The sequence below is a fragment of the Nyctibius grandis genome, chromosome 15 (genome assembly GCF_013368605.1).
Source record: "Nyctibius grandis isolate bNycGra1 chromosome 15, bNycGra1.pri, whole genome shotgun sequence".
Classification (NCBI taxonomy): domain Eukaryota; kingdom Metazoa; phylum Chordata; class Aves; order Nyctibiiformes; family Nyctibiidae; genus Nyctibius; species Nyctibius grandis.
The window spans coordinates 12,579,355-12,592,777 of NC_090672.1; the positions used below are offsets into that span (position 1 = coordinate 12,579,355).

Here is a 13,423-nt window from a genome sequence, read left to right on the forward strand (position 1 = left end):
GCAGCATCCCGGGGACTTTTCCCATGACAGGCTGTAGTTTTGCCTTCGGGAAAAGCCTGGTGTGAGCTCGGGTGGCACCTCGTGGGAGCTGTCCTTTTGGGAAGGGATAGGGTGCAGGGATCCCCGTAAGGACGGAGCACGGGTCTCCCCGTTGGGGGCAATAAATCACAGAATCACTGAGGTTGGAAGAGCCCTCTGGGCTCATCAAGTCCAACCATTGCCCTGACACCACCATGGCAACTAGACCAGGGCACTAAGTGCCATGGCCAGTCTTGTCTTAAACCCCTCCAGAGATGGTGACTCCACCACCTCCCTGGGCAGCCCCTTCCAATGGCTAATGACCCTTGCTGAGAAGAAATGCTTCCTAATGTCCAACCTGAACCTCCCCTGGCCAAGCTTGAGGCTGTGTCCTCTTGTCCTATCTTGTCCTAAATGCCTCTCTGTGAGCACAGCCCAGCGCTGGCACCTGTGCGAGGGGTGTGAGTGGCCAAACAGGGCTGCTTTCACCACCGCTGCCAGCCCATTGTCCGTGGCTCCAATAACAAGCCATTCACTGCACTCAAATGTACGTAAATTTATGGGCAGCGACTTTTTTTGGTGGCGAGGTTATAAATTTGGGTTCGGTTTTAGCTCTGACAAAGCCTGTGATTATGCCTCAGCTTTGTTTACTGGTTCACGTTATTTATTATTTGTTTACTGTGGCTGTTGATAGAATTACGGCCGATCCCTCCCTTCCCCAGCTGCAGGCTCGCCTTGCAAGGCCATCGCTAGCAGGTGTCGCCTGACCCCGCGCTGCCCCTCATCTGTGGCCGCGTCCTGTTTCTTTATTGTATTTTTGTTTGGTTCTGCTCGTCCTTTTTTTTTTTTTATTCTTCGGGGGGCCTTGAAATATCCTCGCGGAGATTGAGAACGGAAGCAAGAAAGGGGCTGTCTCTTCTGGAGGTGATCCTCCCTCCTGGTTGTTGGCTCTGTTCCTGCCGAGCAGCTTGGAGTGTCTCCAGGACGCCGGTGCTGCCGTTGATAACGTTCCCTCCCGGGTTGCCCCGTCCCTGGCAGCGGTGGGGTTCTACACATTCAGGCTCGTGGTTCCCCCGAGGCACACACGCCTCAGGCACTAGGATGCCCGTGAACTCTGAGCAAAAAGATGCTCTCATCGAGCACACTCAGCAGGGCTGGGAGGAGGGATGCGATTGAATTCTTCCGTCTTGGTTAATTTTGGAGCAGTAATGGCCAAAGAACAGCTGCTCGTTTCAGGAGGAGTCGCTAATGACACGTGTTCTTGTGGCTGGGAGAATATAAAAAGCCCCATAAAAGATGGTGTCCGCTGGAGTTTGCTAAATCTCTTCTCCACTCGTTCTCCGCGTGAGCCGAGCGGGACGCCTGCGTCTCGTCGTCGCGGAGCGCAGCGGCTCGTCGGTCGCCCCGCCGTCCCCGCCGCGTGTGCCCCGAGCCCGTCGGCGTCAGCCCTCGTTGCGTGGTGCTTGCTGCTGGATTAAATAATCCCGCCTGGGAGGAAGGTGGTTTTAATGCTCTTGGTTTGTAAACTTCCCAGGGTGTGTCACGCTGACGAGCGTCTGCCCAGGGAAAGCTCAGCTGCCGCCGAGTCCAGCGTGGTGCCTTTCGTGGCGGGGGGCTGCTGGCTCTGCCCCGGGGAGTAGAGCCTGGCCTGGGGGCTCCATCCCCTGGGAGGAGGGAGCGGGATGGCGCAGGGGCAGATGGAGCCGGGCAGAGGACGGGGGTCAAGGACCTCGCAGGGTGGCCGTGGGGCTGCCCCGGGAGCGCCGCTGCCGCGAGCCGCCCCGTGCCTTGGATCCGTGCCTCCCTGTGCCGCTGCAGGATGTCGGCTTGCCTAGCAATGAGGGGCGTTAAATGGTGCCCTTCTTCCCCCCGCGGCTCCCCCCGGCCCTCGCCTGCCTTGTTTGGCGGAGGCAGGAGCCTGCAGCCTGGAAAACGCCGCGGCAGCTGCATCCTGTCGTTCGGGGCGCGCAGGGTGCGGGCTGCCCCGTGGCACACGGCCGCCCTCCCTGTATCCCTCTGCTCCGCGCTCCTCGCACGGGGCTGTGGCAGACACACGGCTTCTCCCTGGGCACGGCGGTGGGTGCTCGGCCCCTTCCCGGGGCACAGGGTGCCTCCGCACCCCTTCCCCGCGCCGGGAGCTGCCCACCCCGGGGGCTGCGCGGGGCCCTTTCCCTGCCTTCGCCGTCTGACTTTTGCCTGTCAGCATGTGAGAGGAGTTTTATTGGCCTCTTTGATGTTGCGGAGACCAGGACTGTACAGACTTTCATTAAACCCCTGCCCTGCGGGGCCCGGGATTATGAATATTAGAACATTGCCCTTTTATGTGCACACGTATTGACCAGCGAACTCTGAATAGTGTTTTTACTAACGACACCCAAGCGCCCATTACAGCCCCAGCCTGGATTGCTGGAGGTTTACTGTCAGCAGCTCTTCGGGAAAGGTATAAAACTCCTTTCAGAAGCGTTCTGCCGCGCCGTGCAGCGTGTGCGCGTCCGTTAAAAGGTTGCTAAGCTGCCCGTGAAGCTCATGAAGGCAATTATCCATTTAAAAAAAAAAAAAAAAAAGCTAATTAGGCAATTTCTCTCAGTATTTGAAAGCACCCTAGAGGGTCTCATGGGGTGGATTAAGATTTTGTAATATTTTTCAGCTCCTTACTTGGTCGTCGCTGCTTTGGTTTCTTTCTGTGGCGTTGGGCAATGTGGGGTAACAAAGCCCCGATTCACGCTCCTTACGCAAGGGTGCCCTTTCCCCGGCGCGCTGGGGACCCTTCTCCATCCGTCCCTCGTGCCCTCCTGGATGTGGTGCTCTGTGTTGTGTGGGCTTGGGCGAAACCCGGGGCTGCGTTGGCTTCTCCGCGGCGTGATGCCGAGGGCTCCTCCGTGTATTTGCCCCCAAAAGAGACCTGCCTGGCCGCAGGCTGTGTCCCCGCCGGCGTTACTAGCCAGAGCAGCCCCGAACACGTGTGAGACGTGGGTTATGCACAGCTCCTAATAGCTGCAGGAACAGCTTGGCTCTGCCGCGGCTCTCCCTGGTGCTTTGTGCGAGCGAGCTTTTAATAGCGCCTGTGACACAGAAAAGGAACTATCAGCCTCTTGTAATTTGGGTTCGTTTTTACTGCTGGTGCGTCAGGAGACAACTGTGAACTAATTTCAGTGATGCCATTCGATAACCTTGTGAAATCTGTAACCGTTTCAGGAGGAAGGGGGGGGGCTCCTGGAGGCGCAGCTGGGGCGGGGGGGGAGCTGCGCAGGGCTGCCCGGGGAGGGCTCTTCCCTGCCCCGCTCGGGGGTGGGGGGCTGCCCGGCCCGTTCGAGGGCAGCGGTTTGCCCCCATCCCTCTGCCCCGCTTGTTCTTCTTCGTTTTCCTTAGCACCAGCTCGTGGATCTTGCTCTGTTCCACTGCGCTGAAGCCAGAGCTGGACTGGCACGAGCGGGTCCTGAACCCCACGTCCCTCGTCAGCCCCCGGACGATGGTCCCTGCTCCGGGCATCGCTCAGTGGCAGGGAGAGGGTGGTGTGTCCCCGAGCTCCCCGTGCTGTCCCTGCAGCTCCCCCGCTCCCCCCTCGGCGCAGGGGGAGCAGGCAGGGCCCGTCTTGCTGCCCGTGCCGAGGGCAGGGTGTGTGGACGCAGCTTTTGGCTACAGTCGTTGCTGCGGTGGACGAGAGCAATAGGAAAACCACGTGAGGAGGGATTTAGTGCCTTTCTGGGACCGTTGCTACTATCCGAACCAGGAGCCCAGGGGGGAAGGGAAGCTTTTAGGTTGCTAATCATGAAATTTTATTGCAGCCTGGAGAGAGGCTGTTGGCAAACCACCCCCCACACACACGCACGCACACAAATCAGTTGCAGAAAGCCCCGCGTTCCCTTCGCCCAGTGAGTGTGAGAGAGGAGCTGCCGAGGAGCATCGTGAGGACCCACCAGTGCAAATCAAACCCTCCCGGTGCTGCCTCACGCCCGGGTCCTGGTGTCGTAAAGCCAAAAAGCTTTTACAGCCTCTCAGCCCTTGCCTGTAAAGCCCAGCGCCGCTCATAAAACATTAAGAGGCGCAGCATTACTGTAACGCTCTCCGAAGGGACCTGGAGGGCGACGAGACAGAGCGATTATTACACATCCTGAGCAAAATTGTTCTCTGCAAACCACATATAGCCCCTTATAGATTTCCATGCAGCGTGAGAGGTCGTTAATTCACGCCCTGATGATGAACTTAATTTTGTTTCCTGCTGAGCAAATGACGGCTTAGAGGCAACTTTGTCTTATTATGGTGCGGAGACTTATTTTTTTGTTTGTGTTTTGTTTGTGTTTTGCTCTTTTCTCGCATTGTTTGTGGCCGCCCCTTGATTTACGACTGACACTTCTCCTGGCAACGGGGCCTCCCCCAGCCCCTCTGTCGTGTTGGGACCGTGGGGGGTTTCACCTGCTGCAGGGTCCTCTGGCCAAACCCTGCCACTCTGCTTTTAACTCCTCCATTTCCCACCTGCATGGAGAGCTTCCCCCCCCCTCGTTTTTTTTTAATCCCTCTTGAACATCGTCTCGCTGCCTCGGGTCGTCATTCCCTTCCGCCGCGGGAACAGCTCTGCCCACGTCGTGGTTCTCGGGATCCTCCGGTTTCAGATGCGCCGCAGCCATCTCCTGGCTTCATGAACCAATTAACGACAAACTTTCCTCCAATAGAGTAAATAATTTTTTTTTCTCTTTTTGCTGCGAGGCCAGACTCGGGCTGGGAACATCCGCAGCCGTGCCGAGCGCTCCCCTCCCCGGCCTCAGCCTCCTGCTTCCCAGGGCCCCCGTCCAGGGCTGGGCACTGGTTCCTGCGGCCCATTTTTTTCCTGAAAGGAGGAGTGTCCTGCCCTGGCTTGCTGAACCCTGGGAAGTCCCTCAATGGAGAGAGGGACCCTTGGGTACTAGACTCGAATTTCTCAGAAAATCCTTTTCCCCTCCCACCATCATTCCCAAACCAAAGAAACCGGCCAGCCCCGGCGCGCGTCCCTCGAGCGGGGCGCGGAGCTCTGGGCCGGAGAGTCCAGGTTTCTGGAGAGGCTCCGGGTCCTTCTGGCACGGATCCCTCTGGGCCAGGATTTTGTACTTATTTTGTTGATCCTCCCTCCCCAACTGGGGTAAGGCCCACGCAGCTGAAGCTGTGGCAATCCCTTCTTTCCCATGAGTTCATCTTGTAATAAATCGCACCAGCCCTGCGGAGGGGGAGGAGAGAATTGAAAGATGTTTATAGAATTAATTCCCCAAAGGAAATCGCATGGGGGAGGGCAAATTGGGGGAAGAGTTGGGAATTTTTTTTGGTTACAGAAGATAGATTTTTTTTTTTTTTTTTTTCCAGTTTGTTGTATGGAAAAAAATCTGCAGAACAACTTCAGTGCTGGGAAACAATTAGGTTTCCTCCTCTGCTGCTCTTCTGAGGAAGAGTTCACTCCCTGTTCACGCTGTGTGGGTTGTCCTCTGCCACCCTGGGATGGGAAGGGACCATTCCCAGCCCGTGGGACGAATTCCACGTGGTTACTCCAGATGGGATGAGAGATGGGGAGTCCCCATCTCCCACGGGAGTTTCCCTGGTCGTGCTCCTCAAAACCTTGTGCCTTCTGCGGGGTCACCCAGCTCTCCTCCCTCCTGCCTGTCCATCCTCTTTGCGGCGTTCGAAGGGCTCAGGAAACGCTCTGAAAAAAAAAAGAGAAAAAAAAAAAGAAAAAATAAAAAGGTTTTGAGCCACTTTGTGGTGTGTGGCCAGCGCAGGTGGGAGCAGGAGGGGGCTGCGGCCGGACCCCCCTGGGTTGCTGCCGGTGCTGGGGGGTCCGGCGCGGGGGAGCCGGGAGGATGCTACCATCTGGCGGCACGGGCTCGCAGCGGCAGCCGGCTCCATCCCAGCCCTGCCTCGCTGCCTGGCCTGGCCTTCCCCTGCTGCAGGGAAAACAAACAGGAAACCCCAGAACAAAAGCCCCAGCCCCGATTGTGCCTTGGTGGTGGTGGCGGTGCAGCCGCGCGTGACCGCGTGTGCCATGAACTGTCCTGTGTGCAGACCAGAACCCGGCGGCAGAGGAGGCGGAGGATGACCGCGACAAACCGAAGCTGCTGGGTGAGAAGGAGGAGATGGAGCAGCCACAAATCAAGGTGCCCATGGAGGTACCCAAGAGAGAGGAGGAGAGAGGAAAGCCGGAGGAGAAGGTGCAGCTCGACCGTCCTGATCAAGGTAACGAGGAACGTGGGGCAGGCTTTGGAGTGGGGAGGTGTGCGTTGCAGGGCTGTTTCAGATAAAGATCCTCATCTTTGCTCGTTACCTTATAAAGGTGATTTAGTATTTGATGCTCTCAAGCTTGGTTAGAATCAGAATCATTTAGGTTGGAAGAGACCTTTAAGATCTCTGAGTGCGACCGTGAGGAATGCAGCCTCCTGAGGAGGAGGGACAGGCAGGGCTGGAAAAGGCAGCGTGCGGCTGGGTGTGCTGTGAACCTGCTGCCTGTCCCTTTCTCCCCCCAGTCTGGAGCCCCCTAACCCTGCCTGTCCGCCCTAGGGATCGCCCTGCCCGTGGGGGAAGCGCATCGCCACGAGCCGCCCGTCCCGCACGACGAAGTGGTCGTGGACATGGGGAGGGAGCGGGAGGAATCTGACGAGAACAAGCGTGTGCCAGGAGGAGCTGAGGAGCGTCTGCTCAAGCCGGAGCCAGCCGCAGTGAATCCCCAGCAAGAGGCACTTGGCCCAAAACAAGGGAAGGAAGCGATCGCTGAGAACCAACTGCGGGGAGGGACTGACGAGCCCGTCAAGAATCCGAAGAACGTCCTGGAGGTGATGGTGCAGCAGGGTGGCAGGCCGCCATACAAAGAGCTGGAGCCAGACAAAGCGGTGCTGGAAGCCAAGGCACAAGCTGCCGCGCCGGACGGTGAGAAGAAAGCTGAGGCTGCAGGTGACAGGGAGAAATCAAAGCTCCAGCTCCCCAGGAAAGCAGAGGAGGCTGTGAAGTCCGTGGAGAAGGAAGCCGACCCTGGTAAGCTCCCTCATCTGAACAAACTCTCCTCTTGGCCTGTAATCTGGCGACTGGGCAATTTGGTTATTGCCACGGACATCCCGGTGTGTCCTTTTAATTGCACGAGATTAGACGTGAGCGTGCACGGCCCCTTCCACAGCTGTTGGGGAAGGAGGAACATGGTGGCTTTGACAGCCCCTCTAATATCTGTCAAACAGTTGTTTGCCCGGTGCCATGCTGTTCCTGTGCGTCCCCAAACTCACTGGGGACACGGAGCCAGGAGATCTTGACAGGTAACGCATCGCTAAGTGCCCGTCGAAAAGCTAGTTAGAACCGTGCCTGCATTTTAATTGGCTGAGGTAGTTAGCGCTGGCTCGCTGCCACGAGTCTATAAGATTGTTAAATATTTTTTTTATTACTTCCCTCGCAGTCATCGTGTTGAATATAAACCGTGCCGGCTTAGGCAGGGAGGGACAACACGATGGGGAGTCATTTTAGAGAACATCTGCTGCTGGAGCGTCCTGATTGACTGCAGAGGTCTGTCCATCTGTTGGTCCGCAGGTGAAAAGCAGGAGCTGCCCCTCCCGGACAGAGCGGATCAGCTGGAGCCCAGGGAGACCCGAAACACCGAGGAGAAGGGGGAGAGCAAGCTGGAGGGTGAGTGTGCGGGGAGGGGAGGGCTCCCCCCGGGAGTGCAGGATTTCTCTCTGCAGGAGGACGGTGCCAGCCGGCGCGGTCCGTGGCTCCTGCCAGCACATAGCTTGGGGCCGTAGTCACCTCCGCGACGGCAGCAATTAGTGCCTGTCTCCGGCGGGCTCACGCCTGCGGCGCGGGCTGGCTGTTCCACGGCGCAGCCCCTGGCAGGGCCGCCCGAGGACGTGAGTCACGCTGGCACGGCTGCTCCCTGGCTTGGGCGAAACGGGGGGGACCCGGCAGCATGGTGGGGAGGTGGGTGGGCATCGCCCTGCAGCCTCGGGGGGCACGGGGCAGACACAGGCTTTAGCACATGGGGGGAGCTGGGCACGGAGCTGTGGCCAAGCCCCGTCCGCTCCTTCTGCGGAGCCACGGTGCTGGTGCTGCACGGTGAGCCCGTCCTCGTTGCCTCCGACCTCTGTCTTGCAAAAGGGGCTGGAGCCCGAGCTCGGACTCGCAGCCCGTGCGTGCTGGTGCCCCGTGGCTCTGTGCCTTCATGCCACCCCTTGGTGCTCTGCTCCGAGGTGGTGGGTGTTTGGTCCGACGAGCGACGGCAGCGGGCAGGCTCTGCTCCTGAGGAGTATCGCCCCCCTCTTTGTTCGGTGTAACATCTTGGTTTTCTAATTATTTTCTTTCCATTCTGCATTGCGATGGGGCTTTAAAAAGCATGAAAAGCTGGCGGTGGGTACGGGCTATAAGGATTCCTCACGTTTCAGGGAGGGTGGAGGGTTTCCGTGGGGTTTTCCATCTCCGTCCGTGCGGGACTTGCCAGGGATGCTCTCCCATGAGGGTGTCACCAAAAGGTGCTCTGGGCTTGTTCTGCTCCTCTGCCCAGAGCTGAGGTACTGTCATTTTATAGTTGTTGAAGATGTTTTTTATGAAGATTGTTAAAATCCAGCCAAAGCACTGCTGAGGCCTGCTGTCCCCACAATCAAAGGGGTAGTGGGGAGATAGCATCACCTTTTCCTTGTGTGGAAGAGGTGAGCTGCACAAACACGGGAGTTAGGCGTGTTTGCAGAGCTCTCGGCGAGAAACGCTTTGATTTGGCATTAAACCTTGGCCTGCTGCGTGTCCAACCCAACCCTTCCCATGCCGAGCTGCGACCTGGCAGGCTCAGAGAGCAGGAGAGCAGAAATGACTTCTGTTCGCCTTGTTTATTCTGAGCAAAGTGCGAAAAATAAACAGATCTCGAGGAGTCAATTGCTCTCTTGAAAGGACCGAATTCCCCCTCGCAGCCCAGCTTTGGTGGAAGGGGAATTCCAGCTGATGGCACCGTAATGTGAACTGGAAATATTTCTCTGTAATCACCTTGCGGGTGATTAGCAGGACGGGGGAGGCTGGAGAAGGATAACCCGGCGAACATCCCTTTTTAATTTAAATGGCATTTTACAGGCTATTAATTTTGACATGATTTCCTGTGGGGCGTAATAGTCTAGAAACACTTTGAGTTTCGGAGGAACGCTGCTTGTTGGCGTGGGAGGTGACACCCTCCAGCTACGATACGGTGTCTGTCGGGGCGGGGAAAAGGCAGCGACGTTCCCATGCCGACCTGGGACTTGTGGTTTGTGCTTGCAGCGAGGAATCAACGTGAGTCACACACAGAATCACACACAGAATCGATGAGGTTGGAAGAGCCCTCTGGGCTCATCGAGTCCAACCGTTGCCCTGACACCACCATGGCAACTAGACCAGGGCACTAAGTGCCATGGCCAGGCTTGTCTTAAACCCCTCCAGAGATGGTGACTCCACCACCTCCCTGGGCAGCCCCTTCCAATGGCTAATGACCCTTGCTGAGAAGAAATGCTTCCTGATGTCCAACCTGACCCTCCCCTGGCCAAGCTTGAGGCTGTGTCCTCTTGTCCTAGCGCTGGTTGCCTGGAAGAAGAGGCCGACTCCCACCCGCTACAACCTCCCTTCAGGTAGTTGTAGACTGCACTAAGGTCACCTCTGAGCCTCCTCTTCTCCAGGCTAAACACCCCCAGCTCCCTCAGCCGTTCCTCATAGGTCAGACCCTCCAGACAAAGCGCGCTCCTCTGTTTTGTGTGACCCCGCGGCTGCGGAGGGCCCGTGGGCAGGGTCTCCTCCGGTGCCGTGGTGCGGGGGGCTCCATTCTGCGGCGGTGCCGGAGGTGGGGCTGCCTTTCTGCGCTGCTCTGGGTTCAGCCTGCCCGGCCACCCGCTTGGGCAGCCCAGCCCCTTGCTCTCGACCTACTTCTGCCAGTCCTGTCCTCTTCCAGCTCCTGTGCCAAGCACCCGCCTCGTCCTTCCCCGCGCTGGGACCCAGGACCCAGCAGACCTGCTCCCCTGTACCTCTTCTCCATGGCTCCGTTCCCTGAGCAGTTAATGAGGGCTTGGTTTTGATCCCTCCACGCAGATCCTGGGAGGGCAGTGCCCTGCGTTGGCATGTGTGGTGGTGAGCAGCCAGCTTGGGCTGCCGTCCTCGGTGGAGGTACCGGAGTGGTGCCACCGTGATGCCATGCCACGTCCTTCCCTCCCTGCTGGCACACGGGCAGCGTTGGCAGAGGAGGACCTTCCTGCTGAGGAAAGCCCCTGCAGCCCCTTCAGTGCTGAGAGACGATTAGTGAGGGGGTTGAGTCATGGATTTTTATTTTTTCTTTCTTTTTTTTCCCTTTTCTAGGAGCGGGGCAGGCGAAACTGCTTGATAATGCTGTGCTGCTGCAGGTGATCAAAGAACAGCAGGTCCAGCACAAGCAGCTACTCGACCAGCAGGCAAAACTGCTGGCTGTGATTGAGGAGCAGCACAAGGAGATCCACCAGCAAAGGCAGGAGGAGGGAGGAGAGGAGAAGCCAAAGCCAGGTAAGGACATGGCCAAAGAGCGTGACCCCTCCACGGGCTGATGGCTGCTCAGAGCAGCTTTGAAATCAGACTGGGAGAGATCCGAGTCCCTCCAGCATGTGGCAGAGTCTGCTCTGCAAAAGCCATTCCCGTGTCTGACCCTGGCCTGCGAGGTGGGGGATCCCTGGCCCCTCTGCGCAGGGATAACGCTCTCCCCCACGGCTCCCCTTGCTTTCCCACGTGGCTGTTGATGGTGCGATCTCTTCTCCTGTCCCCTGTTGTGCAGGACGTGGTGGCAGGAGAAGGGAATCTCGTAAGAAAAAAGCTTTTACATGTTGGTTTTTGTTCTGCAGCGGAAACGCAGCAGGAGCCCGCTGTGCCCCTCTCCAGGAGCAAGGAGGACGAGGGCCTCGGGGCGAAGCAAGAAGCTGCTGCGAAGCCGCTCAGCAAGGAGGTGTTGGAGCAGGCGGCGCAGGGCGCGGGCAGGCAGCCTGCGGAGCCCGCGGAGCAGCGCAGGGGGACCGCAGGGAAGCTGGAAGAGGCTGGGCACAGGCGTGAGATTGCGGGGGTTCCTCCCAAGGAGCGGAAGGTGCTGCCCCAGGAGGATGACAGAGCTGTTAAAAATCCTGCGGAGAACTGGGATGCCCTTCACGGGGATGCCCAACACAATCCAGCGGCCAGAAACCACCTAGAAAAGAAGCCCTTGGCGGAGGATTTAGGAGGAGATCGTGAAGCCAAAGCTGGAAGAGACGTCCACGAGAAGAATTCCCTGAAAGGCGTGGAAGTAGCTACAGCTCCCATCCAAAGAGAACAGCTGGGGGCTGCCAAAGTTCAGGGAGTAGCAGGAAAGAGTCTGGAAAGAGACTCAGGAACAGACCTTAAAGCCAAAGCACTGGGTCAGGTGGAGCCCAAGGACCTGGCAGTGGCGCTGGACCCCCCCAGTAAAAGGGACGTGGCAGGGAGTGAGCAGCACCCCCGGGAGCGGCAGAGGGGTGCGGACGCCGATGGAGCGGGGGGTGCTGGCAGGAGGCAGCAGGCCTCGCACAGCGACCTGGCTGGCAAAGGGGAAGAAGCTCCTCGGGAGAGCGTGGGGGACGTGGCCCAGGACCCGCAGGGAGGTCTCCGGAGCAAGCAGAGGCACGGGGATGGAGGGCTCGCAAACGATGCCGAGAAGAAACCAGGCCCTGAGAACGCTCCTGCCCCAAAGCCTGCGAAAGGAGGGGCTGCCCAGGGGGACCAGAACCTGGAGCACGACGTCAAACCGAACCGGGACCTGAAACTGCAGGCGGACCTGGACCTCCGCCGACGGAGACGGGACCTGCTGCCTCCCGAGGAGGAGGAGGAGGAGGCTGCACGGGGGGCGGGGGTCTTCATTGGCCTGAACCCCGTTCCAGATGTGAAAGTCAACGACCTGCGGAGCGCTCTGGAGACCCGGTTACACCAGGCTGGGGAGGGGGCTCAGCAGGTGGTCCACAGCCGGCAGATCAAGCAGGTGACGCAGGCGGACGGGAGCGTGTGAGCGGGGGGGTCGTGCTCGGTGGGTGGCTGTTGGCAGGCACGAGGCCGAGGGGCTCCGCGGGGAAGGGTCACGTTCACCAGCTGGTTTTTGGCTGCGGTTGGTCCGAGCCAGCAGCGCTTGGACCCACGGGATCCCCTTGGACCTGTGAGGGGACCGTGGGTGCTCGAGCTCTGCGACGGCAGCACCTCCCTGCGTGTGCCTGAGGAGATGGCAACCGTGAGAGAAAAGCTCCTTGCCATCCTCTGGCTGTCAGAGGTTGCCCTCTGCCTGGCTCCCCGGCCACGCCAGCTTTCAAGGACCTTTTTCACCATCTCGTTCATATCGAATTGCCTTCTCCATCCAGCTCCCGACTCCCCGAGGTGGTCCTCCCCGAGGTTCCCCTCCCTGCCTGCTTGGAAAGGCTTCCCGGGTGCCTACCCCGGGCCCCTTTGCCCAGGCGGCGCAGGGCAGAGGGGAACTGGGAACCCCACGTCGTGGGAAAGGCTTGATTCTGGAGAAGCATCAAGTAATGGGCTTGAGGAGCAGCTTAGCCAACGGCTTTGGTGTTTCTCCTGAAATGGGAGCCGTTAGTGTTGCATGTTTAGGAGATAGTTGTGGTTTAGGAACCTAGTTTAGTAGAAACGCTGCCTTAAACGGGCACAACTGCCGCTGTTGTGCTGCCTCTTCTCCCAGGGATCTCACTGGTTGGCCACACACTAGCAATAACACGGGGCTTTGCTCTCGCCTCCCTCCCCGGATGCTCAGCTCTCATCTGTGCTTTCAAGCTTGACTTCTCCTGGCCAAAGTGCATTAGGAAGCTCGGCGTGGGGGCTGCAGACCGCCCCCCGCTTCCCACACCAGCTGGATTTTTCTGCAAGAGGTGACTAATTTGGGAACAAAAGACTGTGGCTTCAAAGGGCGGCCCCGGGGGCTTGGCTGGAGTGTACCTACCTCTTCGTAACAGGGCAGAGCGTGTTTGTTCTGTGCGTTCCTCCCAGCCCCCTCCACGCTGTGTTTTACATCCACCCCTGGAGATGGGTTTTATGAGCGAGGAAGGGAAGAGCTGCTGCGAGAGCCCTGGTTCGTTTCAGGCTCCCAGTGATTCATCCCTTTGGGTTTTTTTTTTGTTGTTTTATTTTTTACATCCTGACTCGCGAATGTAAGAAATCAAATCCCAAAGCTCTTCACTAGGAACGGCTGCAATTTCCCAGCCTGGAGTCTACAGACCTCATCACTGTGGTGGTTTTTTATATCTCAAAAGTGTCTTGGGTAAATCAGCCTCATCGAGTTCGTGTCCGATGGGACCTCGTGGGCCTGTCACAGCGGCTCTGGTCACTCGGGACCGTGAGCCTGTTGCTTGAAGGATGTTGTTTTAATTTCTCCTTAAAATAACACAGAGCCACAGGGCAACAGCCACGAGCTCGGCAGGACCCACCCCGTGACTCTCACGGC

General features: G+C 58.3%; 1 protein-coding gene across 1 annotated transcript in view; it reads left to right on the forward strand.

Moving 5' to 3' along the window:
• Nucleotides 1-12,088, forward strand: part of SLC38A10 (solute carrier family 38 member 10) — a 34,466-nt gene extending 22,378 nt beyond the window's left edge. Inside the window, exons 12-16 of the mRNA XM_068413180.1 lie at nt 6,043-6,213; nt 6,535-7,005; nt 7,546-7,641; nt 10,315-10,494; nt 10,827-12,088. Coding sequence (XP_068269281.1) covers nt 6,043-6,213; nt 6,535-7,005; nt 7,546-7,641; nt 10,315-10,494; nt 10,827-11,992 — 2,084 coding nt within the window. The 3' untranslated portion in view covers nt 11,993-12,088. The remainder of the gene's footprint in view (nt 1-6,042; nt 6,214-6,534; nt 7,006-7,545; nt 7,642-10,314; nt 10,495-10,826) is intronic.
• The last annotated feature ends 1,335 nt before the right edge of the window (nt 12,089-13,423 follow it).